The sequence below is a fragment of the Petromyzon marinus genome, chromosome 44 (genome assembly GCF_048934315.1).
Source record: "Petromyzon marinus isolate PM22_M1 ecotype Great Lakes invasive population chromosome 44, UKy_Petmar_22M1.pri1.0, whole genome shotgun sequence".
Lineage (NCBI taxonomy): Eukaryota > Metazoa > Chordata > Hyperoartia > Petromyzontiformes > Petromyzontidae > Petromyzon > Petromyzon marinus.
The window spans coordinates 1,383,799-1,408,427 of record NC_133710.1 but is presented as its reverse complement, the minus strand read 5'-3'; the positions used below and the strand labels follow the sequence as shown (position 1 = coordinate 1,408,427).

The following is a 24,629-nucleotide window of genomic DNA, read 5'->3' as shown; positions in this document are numbered from 1 at the left end:
ACTTTGCTGTTGCTGATGCTTCTTGTTGTGTTAAATACAATAAGAGGCAGTAAATATACACACGGACAGGTTTGGTTTCATCTCCGAAGGGAAATGACATTTCATCCACTGATCAACGAGACCATTCTTCCAGATAATTCCTTCCACGCAAGCGGCTCCATCGAATGCTTCTATGAAGAAGGGCCCTTGCACGAAACGTCGCCAGTTATAAATATTTGTTGTTGTTGTTGAGACGTGGGTAAAATTTGCCCCTCGTTTGTATTTGCACGTCGATGATTGCCACCAGCCATTGTGGCATTGTAAGCCAGCCAACTTGCAGTGTAAAGTGAAGAGGTGAAAGTGTCTCCCTGCCCAAACCGACAGCTCACGTGGTACTCGCATCTGCTAGGTGTTTGGAAACTCCACATTCCCATGGCCGTTAACGTTCCACAAAGCAATATTCATTTTAACATTTGAACTCGAAAACGTCAGATTTTAGAGTTACGCCTATTAATCCTCATGGCTGTATGTTCAAGGTGATTATCCCTAATGCCCCTGTGTTTTAGTGCGTACAAGCGCAGATGAAGTACGGTTAACCACAAGCTTATTTCCCTCCCTTTCTGTGCATTCAACAATCGAGTGTCAACACGAGCTGCTAAGCGGCAAGCCTGAAGCATAAACAACATCCTTAAAATTCAGCTGAAATTCCAAAGGCTCAAAATGCCCAAAAGTCGGTCAGCCTGGATGGCTGCCTTTATTTGATCATCCGATCGTTATTTAGTTACATCAACAATAAGTGCAGCACAAAGACAAAGCTTCCCCCGTATAGCATTAACAGACTGTTGGGGCAAGTGCTGTTAGCGAGCACCTATGAAGGCCGACACGGAACACGAAGGGATGTGGCCAGCACCACGCCCCGCCGCCTTTGTCTCCCTATAGTTGCGATGTTTACACACCGCACCAGGTACTCAATTGAGGCTAAGTCGACCTAGGGGAGGCCCAGGACCGGTTCAGATAATCGGCACCGGTGTTGGCCGTGAGCGGGAATCGAACTCGGATCGCCAGGCTCCTAGTTAGCGGCGTGCTAACCACTGCACTACGTGCAGCACACAACAACAACAACCGCCATTTGCCACTAAGTGGCGGTGACGTCACCACGACGCTTGTGCCAGGCCATGTGCACTTTTGAGGCCACGTGAAGTGTCGAACGCCCGCTGGCAGGAGGTCACGGGGCAGACCCAAGTGCCACGGGTCGACTGACTAAGATGACTGAGACGGCTGGCTGATGCACCACCTGTGCCCCCTACTGTGCCAACCTGCTGTGCTTTAGCCACCCGGCGCTCCGCTCGTTGTTGTGAGCGTCGCTCCTCCGCCCTCCGTTGTTGTTGGAGGCCGACTGCCTCCAATTGCCCAGTAGCGTCCTTCACGAGCCTCCTCCACAGAGGCCGATCTTGACACCGCTGGTACCAATCATCGGCAAGTCCACTCAGCCCCACGTCCTCCTGTACCACATTACTCCATCTCTTCTCTAGCCCGTGCCGCGCCCGTTTAGCCCCCTCGATCCGGCCGAACAAAAGCTGTTTCGGCATGCGGTGGCTGGGCATGCGGGCTACATGACCCAGCCAACGCAGCCTTGCCTGCCGGAGGAGCTCACCGATGGGACCTTGCCCAGATCTTTCAAGGATTAGTGAGCTCCTCACACAATCCAGCCTGGTTAAACCCAGGATGGATCGTAGGCAGGCTAGCCTAAATGTTTCTAACAAGCGAAGATGTTCCATTAAAGGGGTCTACGTTTCGCAAGCGTAGAGAAGGGAGGGAATGACCGTGGCCGAGAAGACCTGAAGCTTAGTGCGGAGCGACAGACCAGGTAGCTTCCACACAGCGTTACGCAACCGATGAAAAGATATTGCCGCTCGACTGATTCGGAGTGAGACCTCTGCTGTTAAACTGGAGCCGGTCATAAGCACACTGCCCAGGTATGGGAAACTCTCCACTCTCTCCACAACTGTCCCATCACCGATTAGGAGTTGTGGGGGTGGAGTGTCCAATGGTACAAAATACCCAGGCAGGTGCTTAGTTTTGGTGGGGCTGATGGTAAGGCCCCATATCTCTTAGTGGCACGCTCCAGTCTCAGCAGCAGCGTCTCCAACTCCTCCTCTGAATGAGCAGCTATTAACAAATCAACGGCATACATAACATGGTTGAGCAATAGGGAGCCATCCCTTGACCGCACCCGGGCATCGATCAGCACACATACACGCACATACACACACACATACATACACACACACATACACTCATGCATATACACATACATATACACATACACACACACATGTGTAATGTAGGACTCGAGACACGACACACGCAAATATCTATTTAGCCTGGATAGACAGTTGAGATGAGTCCTGTTCGTGAGCAACGATTAAAACCAGCCTAGTGATGGGGTCACAACCAGTTACTCGTCAATCAAGCTGGCGGTCATGGCTACACATACCACATATGTCGGGCTTAGTAAACCTTGGGGAAACCCAGAAAAGGTTCAGATAACAGATGTCAGTGTAATGCATGCATCATGGCCAGGTATAAAATCATGGATAGCAATATCTTAAGAGAGTAATAAGCCACAGACACAGCTGCTAATACAGCAAGTTTAGAAGGGTTATTTCTGTATGGATGCAAACTTAACACTTATTAAATAAACTAAATTTTCCCGCAACGTTATCCCAATTGTGCTGTCGGTGTCGGTGCCATGTCACGAGTCAAAGTTACCACGCGCAACTCTTGCAGAGCAGTGGAAACTTTAAACCTAACAAAAACACAGCCATTACATAACTGTGACCTTACAGCCTTCGTGAGAAATTCAAGTCACCCTTATCTTTATCGACTTACATAAGACTCCCAACTGACTTTCAGACATATATAGCAGAAGATATATCAGGTGGTTATGCACTCGCTTACAAACACATATCTGCAAGCACGACCAAAGGTAAATATCCCCCATATAGCCTTAACAGACTGTTGGGGCAAGTGCCTTTAGCAAGCACCAATGAAGGACGGCACTGCACACGAGGGGGTGGGTGGCCAGTACCATGCATGACCACCTTCGCCTCCATAATAGCGATGTTTACACATTGCACCACCAAGTAGTCATTTGAGGTTGAGTCGACCTAACAGAGGCCCAGGACCCTTCCAGAAAATCGTCACTGGAGTTGGCCGTTAGCAGGACTCTAACTCGTGTTGCTAGGCTCGTAGCGCAGTGCACTAATCGCTGCCACACTACTGCTTGAAAACAAAGACGGACCCTCCCCGTATAGCCTTAGACTGTTGAGGCAAGTGGTGTTAGCGAGCACCTATGAAGGCCGACACGGCATACGAGGGGGGTGGGTGGCCAGCACCACGCCCGGCCGCCTATGGCTCCCTTAATGGCGATGTTTACACATCGCACCAGGTGCTCATTTGAGGCCGCGTCGACCTAGGGGAGGCCCAGGACCGGTTCCGATATTCGTCACCGATGTTGGCCATGAGCAGAAATCGAACTCGGGTCGCCAGGTTCGTAGCGCTGTGCTAACCGCTACACCGCCGCTCGAAAATACAAGACACACAGACACATGGACGCACGTGCAAGCACAGACGCATTGTCGCCTGATATGTACCTGCGTTTGCGGCTGCAGATTGATGTACGTTGGTTCACGGCCTGTCCCCAGGTTGACGAAGGAGCGACTTGAAGGAGGACTGCCCGGGTCCCTGGAACCTGCAGCGTGAACACATCATCGTCGTTCGTAACATCTCCGCCATCACGCACACTCTGGTCATCCTCGCAGCAACATTTGGCTAACCATCGAACAAAGAGGGTCACTGCATCGTGCGCTTTCAGACGCGCTTCTGCGGCCGTCTGGAACGCTTTTCCGATATTAAGAAGCCACTGCAGCTATGTGCCCTTTTAGGTCTAAGTTGAAAACTCGTTTCTTCAGAACAGCTTTTTGTGTTTAGCTGTCCTCGCACGTTCGATTAGCATGGCTGGCTACGTACGGTGCAAAAGAAATTAAACATTTATTAAACGCAATCACCACGAACATTGGTAGCATCAGTATTAAAAAAATATCACGGTCGCTTTCATTAAAGAGTATCGCAATCTTTAAAAACACGAGCAATATGACTATCATTAGTATTATCATCCTTATCAGAATTTTCATCCTTAAAAACATGAACATAACCACCACCGGTATCACCCTGAACAATTAAAAAAGCTAAAAAAAAAGCTAAATAACTCAAGACAACACTGAGCAGTGGTTATCTGCATTGGTGGTTTTAAGCCAGAGGCTGAAATTCCACATTCATATATGGCCGGGGGTGTGGGGGGGGGCGGTTGAGTGGTGGTGCAGTGGTTCACGTGCTTCACTATGTACCCATGCCACCTGAGTTAAATTCCAGACTATGGCTAAAGTCCGTGGATAGGTCATATCAGAGTTGGTTATAGGCTCCCTCTCTTTACCAACCACCTCTGACCAGGATGGTAAAGTATGGTAGAACCGCCCTGATGTGGGGAGCTCTTCATCTAGCAGTGGATTCAAAAAGAGCTATACATTATTTATTATAACCCAGGACAAAACACTGCTGACTTATCACTAAGTGGCACCGATTTTGAATTGACTATCGATCGTCCAGTCTATACAGAAGATGGGACCGAGCGTGCCACAGGCAGGACTTGAACACGTACCCTTCCCTAAGGCACGCCAAGCGATCTATCGACAGCAAAACCCAGCCAGGCAACATATTCGTTTTCAATAATTAACCAAAATAATGACCATCAATAAAAAATAGCATCATCAACTTCACCCTCGTGATTCATATTCACCATCAGTAAGAATACGGAATTGCTTGGCATGATGGGAGTCACGCCACTTGAATGGGTAACACTTAGGGCTGATACAACCCCATTATTTGGCTGAACCATTTGTTTGTCTGAAAAAAGCCACAGCCCAATATCTTTTTTTTAGGCGGCGTTTTCCATTTATATTTTTTCCCCATTACTTTTTAAGGAGCGCTTTGCATGCGGGAGCACACGACGGTAACCCAGAATACACCGACTCGCACATGACGCAGTAACGCTAAGCTCTACACTGACTGGTCACGAACCGACTTAGCGATCTGACATCTCCAGGTCACCTCACGGCCCAGTAGGTCCCGAATGTCTCCATGACGAATTTGCACGATCCGCCAACTCCACCTCCCAAGTGTTGACTTACAGGAATGTGCCGCCATGCCCAGAAATAAAAAATTGCTACCTGCATTCCTTGAGCAAAGAGGAAAACGCGACCCAAGAATATTAATCTATTATCTTGCAAATACATACCTAGGCTGTGTACCCCCCTCCCCCATCCTGTTACGTACATAAGCTTTATGAACGAGACGTAGATTTTCCCAGCCAATATTATTTGGATTCTATTCCGACTTCCTGGATCTTGTCCTGAAGATGCTCGATGCAGTTGCATGCGAAACATATCAAATGGCTAAATTCGGTTATGAGAATTGTTCTTCTAATTTAACCAAACTGAAACAATAATGAATAGTACGTCAAATACACACACGTGAGACAATTTAATTTGTTTGGCTGCATCAGGAAGTGGATGGTCTTGTGACATACATTTTGGCAGATCATTACATGGCCGAAGCAAAAAAAAATCTATTTTTTTTACATGTGGAGAGACATATATGAGGGAGACATATTGTCTGCTTATCTACTATTTTAGGGTAGTTTTAATTACCAGCTAAACAATATATATTTTCAAATATCATTTCATTTGCCTAAAAGTAGGTGCTTCACCAATGGCAGATTATTATTTTGCTCATCCATCCCATGTGTTCTGTGACTGACATCAGGGTGGCTCCAACGAAGCGATGTCACCTCGAACAGCCACGTGACTGGAGGGTGTGTGTCTGATAACGTGCTACTTGTGACTGCCTGCCTGCGATTGGCCAACAAAAAAGCGTTGAACGTGGCGGTCGGAGCAGGTCGGACCTAAGAAGACTGCCGCTCCCCCCCCCCCCGCTTTTGAAACGCGATGGGGAAAAAAACTCGAATGTTTTAGGTGGACGCCGTGTGTGCTTCTGTGTGGCCGCAGCAGCAGCTGTTACGAATATTCTCTAAGCCCTGTATGGAACTATTTTCACAAGATGAGTACTGTTTAGCATAACTCGATTCGTGAGGAAAAAAAATAATTGGAAAAAAAAACAGCGTAAAAATATATAGATATCATAAAAGCAATGGTTTGCATGATAGCAGCAAACAGGAGGCTGATGATTGGCAATACACAATGGTATCCCTTCGGGTGAGAGATTGAACCATAACTCATGAGGGAGATAAAATCTTATTAAAAAATAAAAACTAAGTGGTGGAATTTTTACAGATTTCTTTCGCAAAACAAAAATGCATATTGCCCAGGAAATGAGACTGCCTCGCGGAGAAGGAGTTTCCAGATCTCACGCTGGCATCTTCTGTTCAAACATCCAATTCAACATTTTAGAAACATGCATATAGATCATTGAGATTATTTTGCTGCGATAAATTTCCAACGCGATAAGCCACTTCGTTGAGCGAACATTTGTGGCCAGGTCGCTTCTGAAAAATAAGCTAATAGCCAAGTGGGTTTTACCTGGTAACATAAAAATAGTTTAGTTTTAGTTGTAACCTTTCCTATAATCCTGCCCTCCTATCGTGCTTTTGCACTATTTGTTGTTGTTACGCTCTGACCCACCCCTACTGGACATCTGTGAAAAAGAGCTTCATAGCTCATTGGATTTATCCTGCAATCTCAATAACAGATTCTGATTATGAAATCCCTGCCTGCCGATTTCCCCAGCGCTCACCCGAGGGAGATGTTGGCGACCCGAGGCCGGTCTCTCCGTGCCCCTGATGCGTCGACCGAGCCGGGCTTTGTGCTGCCCCATCTTCTCCCTCACCGCCACCGCCGCCGCCGCCGCCTCCTCCTCCTCCTCCGCCGACTCCGGGGGGCCCAGAGATATTGAGGGGCACAGGCCGGGGCATGGCTCCCGCGGGTGGGGGCATTGGTGGCAGCAGGGCAGAGTGGGGGGGCAGGTAGCCGTGGTGACCGGCCCCTCCCCCCGTGGGGCTGTGCCCATGGGGAGAGCCCGGGGAAACGCGGCCTAGCCCTTGCAGCTCCAGACCTCCGCTCGCCTGAAAGATAAACAGAAGCCATTTTGCAGTTCTGCTCAGTCCGGTTTTGTGTGCACATCTATATGCAAATTAGGTCGGTCGCCATTATGTAACCAAGTGAAAGCCCACTGAGATTTATTACTCCTTTTAAAAGAGAGACATGGGAAAGCATTATAGAGTGGAGGGGCAGTTACGAACACCAATTTGGCTGTCGGCAACGTTAAAAGTTGTACGAATGTGGGGAATGTCCGTAAGTGTGCAGACAACAGGCAGGGTGGTATGTAGATCGGCAAACAGGCAGGTAGGTATGTAGTTAAGCAGGTATGAAGGCAGGTAATCAGACAGGTAGGCCAGCACACAGGTAGGTATGTATGTGGACAGGTTGAGCGTTTGTCCCTTAAGCCAAACGAGGGTGCATCTCAACACGCGCGCTCCCCCCAGCCGGCGGCTACGTACGGCGCCGTAGGGGCCTTGCCCCATGAGCTGCCCGCTCGCCTCCGCACAGATCATCTGCCCGAAGTCCTTGAGGATGTCGTGCGTGGGGTGCGGGGCGTGGGAGCTGCCGCCGCCGCCGCCGTGTGGGGAGTAGCGGATAGCCGGGTGCGAGAAGTAGGGCGGCCCCGGCGGTACAGGTGGGAGGGCGCTCATCTGCTGCATGGGAGCCGGCGGCGCCAGGTGGAGGGGCTGGGAGTGCTGCCTGCCAGCTGTCGGGAGGGGGGGAGGGAAGCACGGACGAGAGGACGCGTGCTTGCGTAAGAGACTGGGTGTGTGTGTGTGTGCGGAAGATACTGGCGTATGTGTAAGAGACGGCGCGTGTGTAAGAGACGACGTGTGTGTGTGTGTGCGGGGCGTGTGTGTGTCAGAGACGGCCAGTGTGTGCAAGGGAGACGATGTGTGTGTGTGTGTGTCAAAGGCAGCGTGTGTGAGTGTGTAAGAGACAGCATGTGCGTGTAAGAGACGGTGTGTGTGTGCGGGGCGTGTGTGTGTAAGAGACAGCATGTGCGTGTGTGTAAGAGACGGTGTGTGTGCAAGGCGGAGAAGCGGCGCTCATGACGACGAGAGGACCACAGGGCGGGTAAGACAAAGCGAGCCGGTGCGGTGGTGAATGCGGGTGGTACGCCCGCCAGCAGTCACCGTGGTTTGCGTGTCCGGAATAAACGCCTCCTTCGAGACTCAAATAACGCACCTCCTCGCTTTCACAATCTTCCTCGAAGACACGGGCGGTATAACCATCAACGGCATCATAACATCGACAGGCCGATGCCCACGTGTCCTTCGTGAATGTAAAGGCAGGCTACAGTGCGATTGTGGCTATACAAACCCAAAGAGACACAGAGATATGTAGAGATGCAGAGAGGCATTAAAGACAGGCCACATTCGTGGGATTGTGGCCATGCAACCAAAAGCACGGGCCCTATAGTAAGCCACTGTAATCCGTGCTCCTTTAACGGAAGCAAGCTCTCTCCTGAAGGCCTCTCGTGATCAGCAGACTTCGAGACATTGGCATTTAGCCCCTGAATAAATTTGCCTATACACAAGGACAGAATCCGACATGCAGGAGGAAACCAGAGAACCGAAAGATAAAAGCCACAGATAAATAAGGACTGCAATAAAATGATTTGACAGGTCAGCAAGCTCGTGCGCTGCAACGTCACCCACTCGCCGCCTCGTATTCCTGTGGGTAACAGTCTCATGCTGCACGTGATCATCTCACTCGTGATATTTTGGGAATTGATGATCGGCTATGAATTGCTTATTTCAAATTTTTTTAAAAAACTTATTTATCAAAGACAGCCACCATGAGTCATATTACTCTTTTTCAGGAGGGCCCTGCATTGGGTTTTTATTTTAAAATACATTTTTAATTTCTTTTACCAGGTAAAGCACACTGAGCTACTGTGCAGCCCTTTTTAAGAAGCGACCTTGCCACAAACGATAGCTCAAGTTGCTTATCACGTGGAAATGCATAGCAGCCAAATACTCTGAACGCACATTTCTTAGTGCTTATACAAGTCCCAGAAATCTGGAGCACCCAGCAACACTCTTAACCCATACAGATGGAAACAGATGGCCAGGGTATGGCACCTCGACACCCACAAGAAGGGAGTCTCATAACATTTCTGTGATCCAGGCCATGTGCATAGCCACCACTGCCTGGCCAATACCTGAATCATTGCCTCTTATTTTATTGATGAATGCGTTGAGTTGTTTTGTTATTTGTGCTCGTGCATCACTGCCAATGTAACAGCGGCGGCGGCAGCACTACCAAATATTTTCCAGACTAAATTGATGCCTTGTGGTGACGTGGTCATGGACACATCGGTGCTTGGGACACGCCGGGACTTCAGGAGACAGAGCAACAGACTGAACCGAGGCTCACCGCGAGGTGCGGTGATGACGGGCCTGTGATGCTGGGTGAAGAGCGATGGCTGCTGAGGCGAGGTGGGGCTGAACGTGCATTTCTCTGCTTTCTTCATGGTTGGGGAGCCCATTTCTGCAGTCACACACGTGTCACGATTATCACCACGTACAAAGATCTCCGCCCTCCCTAGAGCCTTAACAGACTGTTGAGGCAAGTGCTGGTAGCAACACCTGCAAAGGCCGACACGGCACGGGTGGGTGGCCAACACCATGCCCAGCCGTCTTTGTCTCCCCAGTGCTGATGTTTACACACCACACCAGGTACTCATTTGAGTAGTTTCAATATTCAGCATTGATGTTGGCCGTGAGCGGGAATCGAACCCGGGTCGCCGGGTTCGTAGCGCAGTACCCTAACCACTACACTACTGCCCCCCCCTACACATGCGTGTGGACACATACAGTGAGGGAAAAAAGTATTTGATCCCCCGCTGATTTTGTACGTTTGCCCACTGACAAAGAAATGATCAGTCTATAATTTTAATAGTAGGTTTATTTGAACAGTGAGAGAGAATAACAACAAAAAAATCCAGAAAAACGCATGTCAAAAATGTTGTAAATTGATTTGCATTTTAATGAGGGAAATAAGTAATTGACCCCCTCTCAATCAGAAAGATTTCTGGCTTCCAGGTGTCTTTTAAACAGGTAACGAGCTGAGATTAGGAGCACACTCTTAAAGGAAGTGCTCCGAATCTCAGCTTGTTACCTATATAAAAGGCACCTGTCCACAGAAGCAATCAATCAGATTCCAAACTCTCCACCATGGCCAAGACCAAAGAGCTCTCCAAGGATGTCAGGGACAAGATTGTAGACCTACACAAGGCTGGAATGGGCTACAAGACCATTGCCAAGCAGCTTGGTGAGAAGGTGACAACAGTTGGTGCGATTATTCGCAAATGGAAGGAACACAAAAGAACTGTCAATCTCCCTCAGCCTGGGGCTCCATGCAAGATCTCACCTCGTAGAGTTGCAATGATCATGAGAACTGTGAAGAATCAGCCCAGAACTACACGGGAGGCTCTTGTCAATGATCTCAAGGCAGCTGTGACCATAGTCACCAAGAAAACAATTGGTAACACACTACGCCATGAAGGACTGAAATCCTGCAGCGCCCGCAAGGTCCCCCTGCTCAAGAAAGCGCATATACATGCCCGTCTGAAGTTTTCCAATGAACATCTGAATGATTCAGAGGACTACTGGGTGAAAGAGTTGTGGTCAGATGAGACCAAAATGGAGCTCTTTGGCATCAACTCAACTCGCCGTGTTTGGAGGAGGAGGAATGCTGCCTATGACCCCAAGAACGCCATCCCCACGGCCAAACATGGAGGTGGAAATATTATGCTTTGGGGGTGTTTTTCTGCTAAGGGGACAGGACAACTTCACCGCATCAAAGGGACGATGGACGGGGCCATGTACCGTCAAATCTTGGGTGAGAACCTCCTTCCCTCAGCCAGGGCATTGAAAATGGGTCGTGGATGGGTATTCCAGCATGACAATGACCCAAAGCACACGGCCAAGGCAACAAAGGAGTGGCTCAAGAAGAAGCACATTAAGGTCCTGGAGTGGCCTAGCCAGTCTCCAGACCTTAATCCCATCAAAAATCTGTGGAGGGAGCTGAAGGTTCGAGTTGCCAAACGTCAGCCTCGAAACCTTAATGACTTTGAGAAGATCTGCAAAGAGGAGTGGGACAAAATCCCTCCTGAGGTGTGTGCAAACCTGGTGGCCAACTACAAGAAACGTCTGACCTCTGTGATTGCCAACAAGGGTTTTGCCACCAAGTACTAAGTCATGTTTTGCAGAGGGGTCAAATACTTATTTCCCTCATTAAAATGCAAATCAATTAATAACATTTTTGACATGCGTTCTTTTGGATATTTTTGCTGTTATTCTGTCTCTCACTGTTCAAATAAACCTACCATTAAAATTATAGACTGATCATTTCTTTGTCAGTGGGCAAACGTACAAAATTAGCAGGGGCTCAAATACTTTTTTCCCTCACTGTACACACATGAACAAAGCTCGAATTTTGTTGGGGCAGAATGATGTTGGCCGATTGCTAGCATGGTGCTGTGAAGGGTGGCCAGAACCACACCTGGCCACCTTTTGTTACCGAGTGGTGATGTTTCGCACACTGCAACAGGTACTCGTTTAAGGCTGAGTCAACATCAAGGAGGTCCAGGACCAGTTCTGATATTCATCGCTCATATTAAGCCGTGGCCAGGATTTGAACTCGTGGTGCCAGGTTGCCAGGTGTGGTGCAGTGCGCTAACCGCAGTGCCACTACTTTCGTCCACATAGAGACAATAAACAAATATCCCCCGTGTAGCCTTTAACAGACTGTTGGGGCAAGTGCTTTTAGCGAGCACCTATGTTAAGGCCAGCACGACACACGAGGGGGTGTACAGAAAACAGCTGTTTTTGTTCAAACCTATTTAGCAAACATTAATGTGATGTTCCAGGAGGCTCAGCGAGTTGTCATCAGCTGTAATTTAGAGCCACAATGTGACACCTTGTAATTAGACTCCCATCGAGTAAAGGGATAAGTGCAGAAACAACACTGACAGCAGCAGGAGGATCACTTCCCCATGGGTCAAATAAAAAAACAATAACAGCTGTCTCTCTCTTTCTCTGTGTGCAAGTGCCTGAGTAGTGCAATGGTTAAGAGTCTGCGCCTTGGAAAAGGGAAGGTTGTGAATTCGAACGCCAGCCAGGGGGTCAACGCCACCCTCTATTCCCTCTGGGGTGAATAAACCGAGCAACACTTTGTGAGAAGCCTACAAGGGGTCATCCTATGGGCAGACTCGCCCCCGCCACAGGAACGCGGAATTCCCGTCACCAGTTCAAGGCTGTAAATGGAAGATGAACACTGCCCAATAATTTTTGGATGGACTCTAACACTGACGATGCCGACGTTTTATCAGAATCAGAATATTTATTTAGACTGCAGGAGGAATCCGATGCGCTATAAAGCTCTTTTTCACAGATGTCCAGTAGGGGCATGGGGTAAGAACGTTACAACAACAGTTACAAAACACGACAGTAGTGCAGAGTACAAGCAAGGTAAACAATTCACCCAAACACAAACAAACACAAGACTAAACCATCCCCATCCTACCAGGCAAAGCCCACTGAGGTATTAAATTATTTTTCAGAAGCAACGTGGCCACCACAAATGAGAGCTCAACAAATGACTGCTTAACCACGGACATCAGAGCTGCCCTCCCTTTTCCAAAAAAACAACGGGATATCAAAATGGATTTCACCTGCTTCTGCAGAGGACATGAAAGCGATTACTTGTGCAGCAATTGCTGTGATTCTTTAAACCAAAACCACGCAATGGAGAAGGGCCGGGCAGATGCCGGCGTAGGGCAGAAGGAGTTGAGGGAGAACCGACGGTGCGGTGGGAAGCATGCGGTGGAATGAGACACGAGAAGAGTGGATGTGACTCGGCAAAAGGCAGACAATGGAAGCGCGTGGAGGAATAAGATAAGCACGTGATATAAAACAAGATTAAATAAGACATATGTAAGATGAATCTGATCAAATAAAATCAATATGATGGAATAAGACGAAACATAAGATGAATATGACAATGTTAAATAAGATAAGCACGTGGAGGAACAAGATACGAGCGGCCGACCCCACACAATAACTGGGAGTTTTTGCTCGGAATTTAAAAACACGCTCACAAAGAGCGGGACGACACTGTGGGATGCGTGCCCATGCGTCCACCACAATGCACGTAGAGTCCTCTCAGCCCTCTCGAGACCACCAACTGACAATGCGGCCTTCTCATCCGGCAGAAGTGGATCGAGCCGCTCGTTTCCCAGCTCGCCCTCGCATCGCAAGACCACCATAACCCCAGGATCCTCTAGACATCCCGCGATCTCAGGCCCCAGGATCCCGCTCCCGATACGAACCCTCGCTGTGCCACGTTCCCGAGTGGGCACTCCCTGTGGATGAGCGCTCTTGGCTGTAGAACTCCTCCCCGGGGCTCTCCATCTCCTCCATCGGTGAGCCTTTGTGTTGCATCACGCTGCATACAAAGACAAGACCCGTCCGTGTAGCCTTAACAGACTGTTGGGGCAAGTGCCGTTAGCGAGCAGCACCTGTGAAGGCCGGCACGGCACACGAGGGGTGGGGGGAGTGGCCAGCACCACGAACGGCCGCCTTTGTCTCCTTCGTGGCAACGTTTAAACACTGCACCAGGTACTCATTTGAGGCTGAGTCGACCTAGGGGAGGCCCAGGACCCGTTCAGATAATCATCACCGGCGTTGGCCGTGAGCGGCAATCGAACTCGGGTCGCCAGGTTCTTAGCGCTGACCGCTATAGCACCGCTCCCCTCCACACACTGCAACACACCTCCACACACACCCTCACAGATAAAGTCATGGCTCCCTCGTGTAGTCTTTAACGGACTATGAGGGGCAAGTGCCGTTAGCAAGCAGCTACGGAGGCCGGCACGGGACACAATTGGGTAGTGTGGCCAGCACCATGCCCGGCCGACTTTGTCCATCCGGTGATGGCATTTAGACACTGCGCCAGGTATTCATTCAAGGCTGAGTCGACCTAGGGGAAGCGCAGGACCGGTTCAGATATTCGTCACCGATGTTGGCTGTGGGTGTAAACCAAACTCGGGTGTGCGAGTTTGTGGCGCATTGTGATAACCACTACACAGCCACTCCCCACAATGCGTGCACACACACGAACACATGCCAAATTGTGGTGTGTGTAGGTGTGTAGGTATGTATAGGTGTGTGTTGGTATGTGTAGGTGGTCTAGATATGTGTAGGTATGTGTCGGTATGTATAGGTGTGTGGTGTGGGGTTAAGAAGGTACCTGCTGGGACCCAGGTGCGTTGGCCGGACCTGTGCCATGGAGGCCAGGAAGGATGGGGCCTCCATGCCTGTGGGCAGACTGAACCCAGTCACTCCGACTGACGCGATGGGAGCTAAGAGGAGAGAATGGGGAGAGACGCATGGAAGCAGGCAGACATGCGCAACGACAGACGTGGATAGAACGAGAGAAACATACACAGAGAAAGAGACACAGGGCACAAATGTAAAACAGAGACGAGACAGGCACAAAGAAAAGAACACAACAAGAGGCAGACAGAGGCAAAGAGACAAAATCAGGGACACCGCAACCACACACACACAGACTTAATGAAGATGCAGGAAGACGTATAAACACGTGCACACGTCGAGAGAGAGGGAGATCCCTCGTTCGTCTCCGTCGACGCTAGGGGCAAGCGCCGACAGCAAGCAGCTGTCACGGTCGGCATGGCCGCGCACGGTGGGAGTGTGCGGCTCGTGGCTACGTCTGGCGAGCGTTGCCTCCTCGCTGTTGGTGGTGTTCGCACACCGCACCGGGTACTCGTAAAGGGCCACGTTGTCGACACAAGGCCCGGAACAATCTCGGACAGCATGTGACAACCGCTGATATTTTTACGCGACTGGGAGTTGAACTCGCGATGATGGGATCATAATGCAGTGAATGAACCACTGTGCAACGGCTCTCACGATACAAAGACAAAGATCCCCCCGTGTAGCCTTAACAGACTGTTGAGGCAAGTGCTGTTAGCGAGAAGCACCTACGAAGGCCGGCACGGCACACGAGGGGGTGGGTGGCCAGCACCACGCCCGGCCGCGATGTTTACACGCCGCACCAGGTGCTCATTTGAGGCCGAGTCGACCTAGGGAAAATCCAGGACCGGTTCAGACAATCATAACTGGTGTTGGCCGTGAGCGGGAATCGATCTCGTGGCCGCCGGGTCCGTAGCGCCGGCGCGCTCGCCGCCACGCCGACGCCCTCACAAATGTGCACGCTCGTGAACACGCGCACGCACGTACGCACGTACGCACGCGCAGAGGCGCACGGGCACCGTGGCACCAACGTGCGCGAACGTGCGCGCACACGGACACGCGCGAAAGACAAAACGTCGCCCGCCTCTCGCTAGACTGCTGTGGGGGGGTCAGTCCCGCGGGCGAGCGAGCGAGCATCTCTCGTCTCCCCGACGCCTCTTTGGAGGCCAAGCCGACCTAGGGTAGGACGAGGATCGCTTTTGACGTGGCTCCGCCACCCGACGTCGGCAGCCGTGGCCGGGAACTCGGGGTCGCGGCGTTCGCCCGCCGTCGCCCGGGCGCGCTACCCGCTCCCCGTGATGTATGCGCGCGCACGCACGCGCGCTATAATTAAAGGCTTACACCCCGTACACTTTGCACAGTCGGCCGTGGAGACCCCATGACTACGCGCCATTGTCGCACACCCCCCTTTGTCTTTGCCGTTATTAATTTTTAACGCAGCGGCGGGGGCAGGAGGGCGGGCGGGCGGGCGGGCGGGCGGGCGGGGGTCGCCGGCGGCGGCGGCAAGGGGGGGCTGCTGCACACGGACGGCTCGGCCACCACCGACACACTCACTCTTGGAGACTTGAACGAGCTCCATGACGTCAAAGACCCCAGATGTCGTGAAGAGATCGCTGAGGCCCAGGTGCCCTGAAAATCCGACACAGCTGGCGTTAGATCTCGGCCAAGAAATTAAAAAAATCCCTGCCTCCCTACCCCCCCCCATTTCTCAACTTCTTTTTTTACGACACGTCGATTAAAGGAATGCGGCGTTACACGCGGAGAGAGGCCCCCCGTGTCCATCCACTGCTGGATGAAGGCCTCCCCACATCCGTGCGAGTCACGGGGGGGGGGTGGTTATTTGACCGTACTTCACCACGCTGGTCAGAGCGGGCTGGTGAAGACGGGAAGCGTAAGATAGGCGTTGCAGCATCATACAGTTCAGCCATTGATTTTTCTGCCCGGCTCAATGCTGACAATGCAGCTCCGAGGGAGCAGCAGCCTCTAACACATTTTTAAGCATTTATAGCAATATCCAGGCTGAAACCTGCTTAGCTTATGCGATTTCATGACAGTCTGCGCACTGTAGGCGGTTTGGTGATTTGGATATGGGAAGACTCAGCCCAGGACACGGCCTAAGTGTAGACTGTACCTGCGAAATAGGTAAAGGCGCAGCCCTGAAATTGCTCGCTCACACCACTGCTGGCAGGAAGGGCCCCCCCGCTGGAAGGAGCTCTAGACAGCCCTCCCAAAGGATAATTCAACCCACTCTTTCACGCTGGACACATGTCGTGGAAAAGCAGGGAGCTACCCACACTTTCCTCCACCACACGCGACAGGCTGACCGGCAAAACTGTAGTGTGCCCAATTATATTTTGTTGGGTTGGGGAGGGGGCTGAGGGGGTAATTAAAACATTATTCTATTGCCTGCCCTGCCAAGAGATGGCATTGAACCGGCAACCTTTGAAATATTAGCTACAGTTTATTTTTACATCTTTACATTACACCTTCCCCTTAAAAGGCAATTTATTAAATTGTACGTTTGTGATGAACGGATTACATCCCTAACCGGTTGTCCAAATGCTAAACCACACAGCTGAGCTGAGCTGTGTGTTTTGCTCTGTGCTTATTAAGCTCTCAAAGATGGGCTTGCCCACAGTGAGTGTGAAACCAAGGTCATTGTCTCAATACAATGAGTTTCTTTGTGCTATTGTTGATGGCTGGGGTCCGAAACCATTATTCTCCATGCAAATGTAATACCCTCTTCAACTCGAGGATTGACTAAGGCGGGCCGGGCGGCATTGCCACCTGTTTTCCCAGGATCGTTATAAGAGGTTGCTGCTGTCCTGGGAATATTTTCCGTCCTTTCGTGGATCTTATCATTTGCGTCGTTCACAATCATAATAATAGTAATAACAATAAATGCATCACGCGCCACTCAAAACGACGCAGTCACATCGGGCGCTCCGCTCTCGTGTGATAATTCTTCTCCTTCTCACGATATGCCCCATTTCTGTGTGTAGATCACAGGTGGCAACGCTTGCTGGCACCCAGGAATTCAACTGCGTTGGTTTTCAGAGCTGCGGCATAAACATTAACTGCCTGAGCCACTTCATATATATTTTTCTATTTAGTGACTTGCTTATCTTTCGTATACTTTGCACTCCTATTGTTTTTTTTGTACTGTTTGTTGTTGTGAATTTCTGACCAGCACCTACTGGACATCTGTGAAAAAGAGCTTTATAGCTCATCGGATTCTTACAGTCTAAATAAAGATTCTGATCCTGACTTCCAGAATTCGTTTCGTCAATGATTTATCAAAGCCTCTTTAAAAAAACAAAAAATTCCTATATTGGGCCATTCCAGATAATGATAGAAAGCTGAAGGCTTCCCCATCCCATGTCCATCATGACGGTGGTTGGACCAGACCTCACCACGCTGGTCAGTGCAGGTTGGTGGAGGTGGGGAGAAGTTGCGGGAGCATGATGGTTCAGATATAATAATAATTTATAAAGCGCACTCCTCCTTCCTAGGATCCCAATTACTCGCCACTGATGTGAGCCGTGAGATTAAGAACTGAACTCAGGTTGCCTGGCTCACAGTGCAGTGCGTCAACCACCGCCCCACAAAACACCCCCCTCAACTCCTGATATCACGAGCGATTCCAAGCACATCGTGTTTTTATGCAATGTACGCATGCTCATGTTTGCAAACGTTTGTGAAACCATTTGCGAACAAGTTGCTGTCCAAAACAGGCTTGCCACCATGACTTATTCACTCGGTTATGAAACGAAAAGGTTTAAGCGACTGTAAGTATTTTACAGCGATGCATCAGCGTTGCTGTAATATACTGTGTATCTGCGTCAGATACACTGGGCCAAGACCGCCAAGCTCCTGGGTTTTGAAAGTGGGCTTCGGACGCCCGTAATTAAACTGGGTTCTCAACTGTGGCGAGTTTAATGATCTCAGCCTGGTCACCAATGACGGCACAAAACACATACGAGAAAGCGTGAAATTTAATCCTCGGTGAATTTGGGCCGACAGCTTTTGATGGCCTTAGAATAAGGTGGCAGTCGCACAGCAAGGAGTCACTGTCTGGTATCTGGGTGAGAGAGAGAGATCCACGGAGGAGACACCATAAATGTTTAGATGGGAGTCGTGACCATTATTATTCCCCCGTGAAAATGTTTCCCCCGTTGCCGGCTAAAGGAGGGCCAGGCGCATCTGGCATGTGGTGGTATCGTCATGGCACACAACTGCGATAAATGCGAAGGTAAAGATGCAGTCCCACACGCTTTTTTTGCGACATGCCCCTGCTGACGGAAGAACTTCCACGAGAGCGAGCGAGCTCAGGAGAGTATTTTGGTCTACTACTCCACGCCAGCCGGACGTCTTCAAGGAGGCGGGAGCACCCACACTTTGCCCCACCGTACGCGGCCCGCCGCTGGACTAACTATGGTGTGCAGGTCTATACCGCTGCTGGGCGGACCTCGGGATTGCGAGTCCAGCGTTCTCGCGTTTACGCCGCCGCAGCAGCATCCCACGTACGTACACGTGCGGCGAACGTCTTTCGCACCGTACTAAGCGGAGGTGCGGGGGGCGAGGGCAACTAACAAGGGTTTGTTACGCTTATTCAAACGGGCAAACGAATTTACCGTTTTCCATGGGGCCCTTCATGTCGCCCTCCCTCCTTCCGGGACTCGCTCCGAGATGCCGCGACTCCGCTAGACGGACACAAATCAGACACACATGGAGTCACGCACACGCACAAAGAGACAAAAGCCTTCCCCCCCCGTATCGCCTTCAACAGACTGTTGGGGCAAGTGCTGTTAGCAATTAGCACCTATGAAGGGCGGGCACTGTGGGACGCGAAGGGGTGGGATCGACGGCATCACGCCCGGCCGCCTGTCTCCACAGTGCTGAAGTTCACGCACACTACCAGGCGCTCATTTAAGGCTGAGTCGACCTAGGGGAGGCCCAAGACCAGTTCAGATAGAGCCCGCCACTGGGAATTGAATTCAGGTTGCCGGTCTGATCGCGCAATACACTAATTACCACGCCAAGTATAGCCCTTAATGCTGTGAAAGGCTCCTTCAATGGAAGAATAGCAAAAGTACACAAACTCTCTCCTTAAAGCCCTGTCGTGGCTGGCAGACCTGAACATTGGCATTTAGGTTCGAAACATATTGCTGTTGGGGCCAGCGCTGTCAGCGAGCACCTATGAAGTCCAGCAAGGCACATGAGGGGACGGGTGGCCAACAGCAGGCCCGGCGGCCTTTGTCATGATAATATTTACAGGCCACAGCAGATACTGTCGTTATTCAATTCTTAGTCGACCTAGAAGAGGCCCAGAACCGGTCAAAAAAATTCACCACTGTTATTGGTCAAGAGCAGAAATCGAACCTCAGGTGGCCGGTTTCAGAGCGAAGTATGCTAACTCTCACCTGAAGACGATTGCCTGTGTTGCGATCGAAACATCGTGATCTATTATTTTTCTATCTACGTGACTTTACCAACAGACCCAAAGAGTAAGCTAACTCTACCCTACCGCAACCCACAAACACATGCACGCACAATTAAATAACTGAAAAAAACTGGGTGAAAAAATGAAACATTCGTACATTGAGCACAACCAAGAGGCATTTCATGAAAACAGACAAAGGGATACAGGAGCGTGGGCTTAGCGTGTCTGCGTGTGCGTGGGTGCGTGTCTGCGTGTGCGTGGGTGCGTGTCTGCATGTGCGTGGGTGCGTGTCTGCGTGTGCGTGGGTGCGTGTCTGCGTGTGCGTGAGTGCGTGTCTGTGTGTGCGTGGGTGCGTGTCTGTGTGTGCATGGGTGCGTGTCTGCGTGTGCGTGGGTGCGTGTCTGCGTGTGCGTGGGTGCGTGTCTGCGTGTGCATGGGTGCGTGTCTGTGTGTGCGTGGGTGCGTGTCTGTGTGTGCGTGCGCACGAGTGGTGGCGCAGCGGTTAGCGCGCTGCACAACGAACCCAGCGACACGAGTTCGATTCCCACTCACGGCCAACACCAGTGATGATTATCTGAACCGGTCCTGGGCCTCTCCTAGGTCGACTCAGCCTCAAATGAGTACCTGGTGCGGTGTGTAAACATCGCCACTGGGGAGACAAAGGCGGCCGGGCGTGGTGCTGGCCGGGCGTGGTGCTGGCTGCCCACCCCCTCGCGTGTGCCGTGCCGGCCTTCATAGGTGCTCGCTAACAGCACTTGCCCCAACAATCGGTTAAGGCTACATGGGAAGCTTTGTCTTTGTGTACACAAAAGCATCAGTACAAAGGATAGCTCCTTTAATCCATGCCCTATTACCCGCGACTCCTATTCTCCGTGGTCTGAAAAACTCCTCTTATCTTCCGCTCTATTTTTCCCCATTATCCGCGATTGTCCACAATTTTACCCACAACGCATCGCGAATCGGCTTGCTAATACGTCTACGAGACCGTACGTCGTTACTCCCATCATCCGCGATGCATCGACGGACGAGAGTCGCCACATGGCAAGCTAATCCTATTACCCTTAGGGGCTCATCCGTCATGTATTAAGCCCGCGGATAAGCGAAGTAAAATCGCGGATAATAGGATCCATGACATTGGTCTCCCCTCCCGCCCCACATTTCAGTGCGCGCAGACGGCTGTGGTGGCACACTCCACGGGAGGCAACGCGCTCACTCACGATCATGGCAATCGGATATTTGTAACAAATAATTTGGTGACTGCTGCTGCGTTGGCAGTGGTGCGCGAGCACAAATACTAAACAACAAAAAATACGTTCGTCAGAAATATACAGCCCTAAAATAAAATATATAATAGTCAACGTTGCAGGCAATACCCGTTCCTCATCTCACTTACAGTGAGGGAAAAAAAGTATTTGATCCCCTGCTGATTTTGCACGTTTGCCCACTGACAAAGAAATGATCAGTCTATAATTTTAATGGTAGGTTTGTTTGAACAGTGAGAGACAGAATAACAACAAAAAAATCCAGAAAAACGCATGTCAAAAATGTTATAAATTGATTTGCATTATAATGAGGGAAATAAGTATTTGACCCCTCTGCAAAACATGACTTAGTACTTGGTGGCAAAACTCTTGTTGGCAATCACAGAGGTCAGACGTTTCTTGTAGTTGGCCACCAGGTTTGCACACATCTCAGGAGGGATTTTGTCCCACTCCTCTTTGCAGATCTTCTCCAAGTCATTAAGGTTTCGAGGCTGACGTTTGGCAACTCGAACCTTCAGCTCCCTCCACAGATCTTCTATGGGATTAAGGTCTGGAGACTGGCTAGGCCACTCCAGGACCTTAATGTGCTTCTTCTTGAGCCACTCCTTTGTTGCCTTGGCCGTGAGTTTTGGGTCATTGTCATGCTGGAATACCCATCCACGACCCATTTTCAATGTCCTGGCTGAGGGAAGGAGGTTCTCACCCAAGATTTGACGGTACATGGTCCCATCCATCGTCCCTTTGATGCGGTGAAGTTGTCCTGTCCCCTTAGCAGAAAAACATCCCCAAAGCATAATGTTTCCACCTCCATGTTTGACGGTGGGGATGGTGTTCTTGGGGTCATAGGCAGCATTCCTCCTCCTCCAAACACGGCGAGCTGAGTTGATGCCGAAGAGCTCCATTTTGGTCTCATCTGACCACAACACTTTCACCCAGTTGTCCTCTGAATCATTCAGATGTTCATTGGCAAACTTCAGACGGGCATGTATATGTGTTTTCTTGAGCAGGGGGACCTTGCGGGTGCTGCAGGATTTCAGTCCTTCACGGCGTAGTGTGTTACCAATTGTTTTCTTGGTGACTATGGTCCCAGCTGCCTTGAGATCATTGACAAGATCCTCCCGTGTAGTTCTGGGCTGATTCCTCACCGTTCTCATGATCATTGCAACTCCACGAGGTGAGATCTTGAATGGAGCCTCAGGCCGAGGGAGATTGACAGTTCTTTTGTGTTTCTTCCATTTGCGAATAATCGCACCAACTGTTGTCACCTTAAATTTTGATTTAAAGCTTTCGTGACTGCAGTAATTCATATTCTTAGTTTTTTCGGTAAAGTCACGTTGAAGAGAAACAACAAAATAACAAAATATATATAAAACAATAAAAAAAAAAAAAATTCTCACGACGTTTCGACCATAACTCAAACGGTCATCATCAGGTGTGTCGGTTTGCATAAATTTATTTTGAAAACGGCATATTTATTTATATATATATTTTGTTATTTTGTTGTTTCTCTTCAACGTGACTTTACCGAAAAAACTAAGAATATGTTGTCACCTTCTCACCAAGCTGCTTGGCAATGGTCTTGTAGCCCATTCCAGCCTTGTGTAGGTCTACAATCTTGTCCCTGACATCCTTGGAGAACTCTTTGGTCTTGGCCATGGTGGAGAGTTTGGAATCTGATTGATTGCTTCTGTGGACAGGTGTCTTTTATACAGGTAACAAGCTGAGATTAGGAGCACTCCCTTTAAGAGTGTGCTCCTAACCTCAGCTCGTTACCTGTATAAAAGACACCTAGGAGCCAGAAATCTTTCTGATTGAGAGGGGGTCAAATACTTATTTCCCTCATTAAAATGCAAATCAATTTATAACATTTTTGACATGCGTTTTTCTGGATTTTGTTGCTTTTATTCTGTCTCTCACTGTTCAAATAAACCTACCATTAAAATTATAGACTGATCATTTCTTTGTCAGTGGGCAAACGTACAAAATCAGCAGGGGATCAAATACTTTTTTCCCTCACTGTAACTGTGCTATAATTAAGGGCCATATATCTCCTTTTAAGGCCACAGTATTAATGGCGAATGTATTGAGGGTTTGTATCTGCATGTGAGCCTGCCTGTGAGTAAAACCAATCACACTCTGCTGTCACTTTTGGAGGCCCATATTTGAAACTGTGATTTTTATTTTCCAGCAGTAAGGATGACAGTAGTTAAGCAAACTGTCAGATGTCCCCCTCCCAGTGTCTCTCACCTCCCCGCCGCCCTCACCTCCCCATGTCCCTCACCTCCCTCACCTCCCCGTGTCTCTCACCTCCCTCACCACCCCGTTTCGCTCACCTCCCTCACCTCCCAGTGTCTCTCACCTCCCCGCCTCCCTCACCTCCCTCACCTCCCCGTGTCCCCTACTCCTCAACCACCCCCATAATCGTGTCGACATCACCCATATATTCCAATTACACTACCCAGAAATTACATTCCAGGTTTATGAATTATCTCTCTATCTAGATCAGCTCAATGATGCCTGTAAATCTCGTGGCTTCTGTGTGTGGCCACCCCCACTTGGAGTCCCTCCTCCTCCCCTCTCCCCCGCCGCCCCCTGTGAAAACAGACGCCGCTTCGTGCGGCGTCGAGGCCCTGATGTAGCCTCCTCACCCCCAGCCTCCTCACCCCCAGCCTCCTCACCCTCAGCCTCCTCACCCCCAGCCTCCTCACCCCCAGCCTCCTCACCCCCAGCCTCCTCACCCCCAGCCTCCTCACCCCCAGCCTCCTCACCCCCAGCCTCCTCACCCCCAGCCTCCTCACCCCCAGCCTCCTCACCCCCAGCCTCCTCACCCCCAGCCTCCTCACCCCCAGCCTCATCTCTCACGACCCCCCTCGGTTCCGTTCTTCCGTTACCTTTCCATCATTTTCCTCTCGTTTCTCTATTCGAGAAACGTTGCACGTACAGTATCCCCTCCCCTCCTCCCACATCCCCTGGGGCATTGATCGAACTTACCCATATGTTCTCGACTAAGCTGCATAAATATACAGACACGTAGCTGGGCTCACTTCACGCTAATGTTCTGAATTAGATCTTTAGAGCTGAACAAGGTTAGAAATAAGCATGAAGCCAAAACGTTACGTTACGATGCTTTTGCGCACCCGTGGGTGCTTAAGTGGACCGAGGGCCATCAACGAACTGCACTTTTAAAAAGCCTGGCTCTGACGCAGCCATTAAGAACCCCCCCTTTGGAAGATGACCCAGCCGCCGCTGGGTGATCGAAGTGACGCGAATAGCCAACGATGGCTTCCTCGAGACTGACTCAGCCGGGGACCGGGCGCTCCGAGCAAAAGGTGCACGACGTCGCGAGAGGTTTTCCCCGCGTGGCGGTGAGGGTGTGCCGCCGACTCCTCGGCTTCTCGCCCGCCAAGGGGAGTCGGGGCTCGCTCGCGGCACTTGACCCTGCCACTGACCCCAGGCTAAAAGGGGGCTGATCGTTATCTTATTT

The 24,629-nt window shown here is 50.3% G+C and overlaps 1 protein-coding gene across 6 annotated transcripts in view; it reads right to left on the bottom strand.

Moving 5' to 3' along the window:
• Nucleotides 1-24,629, bottom strand: part of LOC116951837 (nuclear factor 1 A-type-like) — a 111,371-nt gene that overhangs the window by 19,425 nt on the left and 67,317 nt on the right. For 5 of the 6 annotated variants that reach the window (XM_032970612.2, XM_032970606.2, XM_032970607.2 and 2 more), the window contains 8 exons: nt 19,075-19,143; nt 15,995-16,069; nt 14,415-14,526; nt 13,495-13,610; nt 9,537-9,650; nt 7,613-7,860; nt 6,850-7,177; nt 3,636-3,733 (listed from right to left, as the gene is read on the bottom strand). In XM_032970612.2, the coding sequence (XP_032826503.2) occupies nt 3,636-3,733; nt 6,850-7,177; nt 7,613-7,860; nt 9,537-9,650; nt 13,495-13,610; nt 14,415-14,526; nt 15,995-16,069; nt 19,075-19,143 (1,160 nt within the window). The remainder of the gene's footprint in view (nt 1-3,635; nt 3,734-6,849; nt 7,178-7,612; nt 7,861-9,536; nt 9,651-13,494; nt 13,611-14,414; nt 14,527-15,994; nt 16,070-19,074; nt 19,144-24,629) is intronic. The other variant, XM_032970610.2, reaches the window with a different exon arrangement.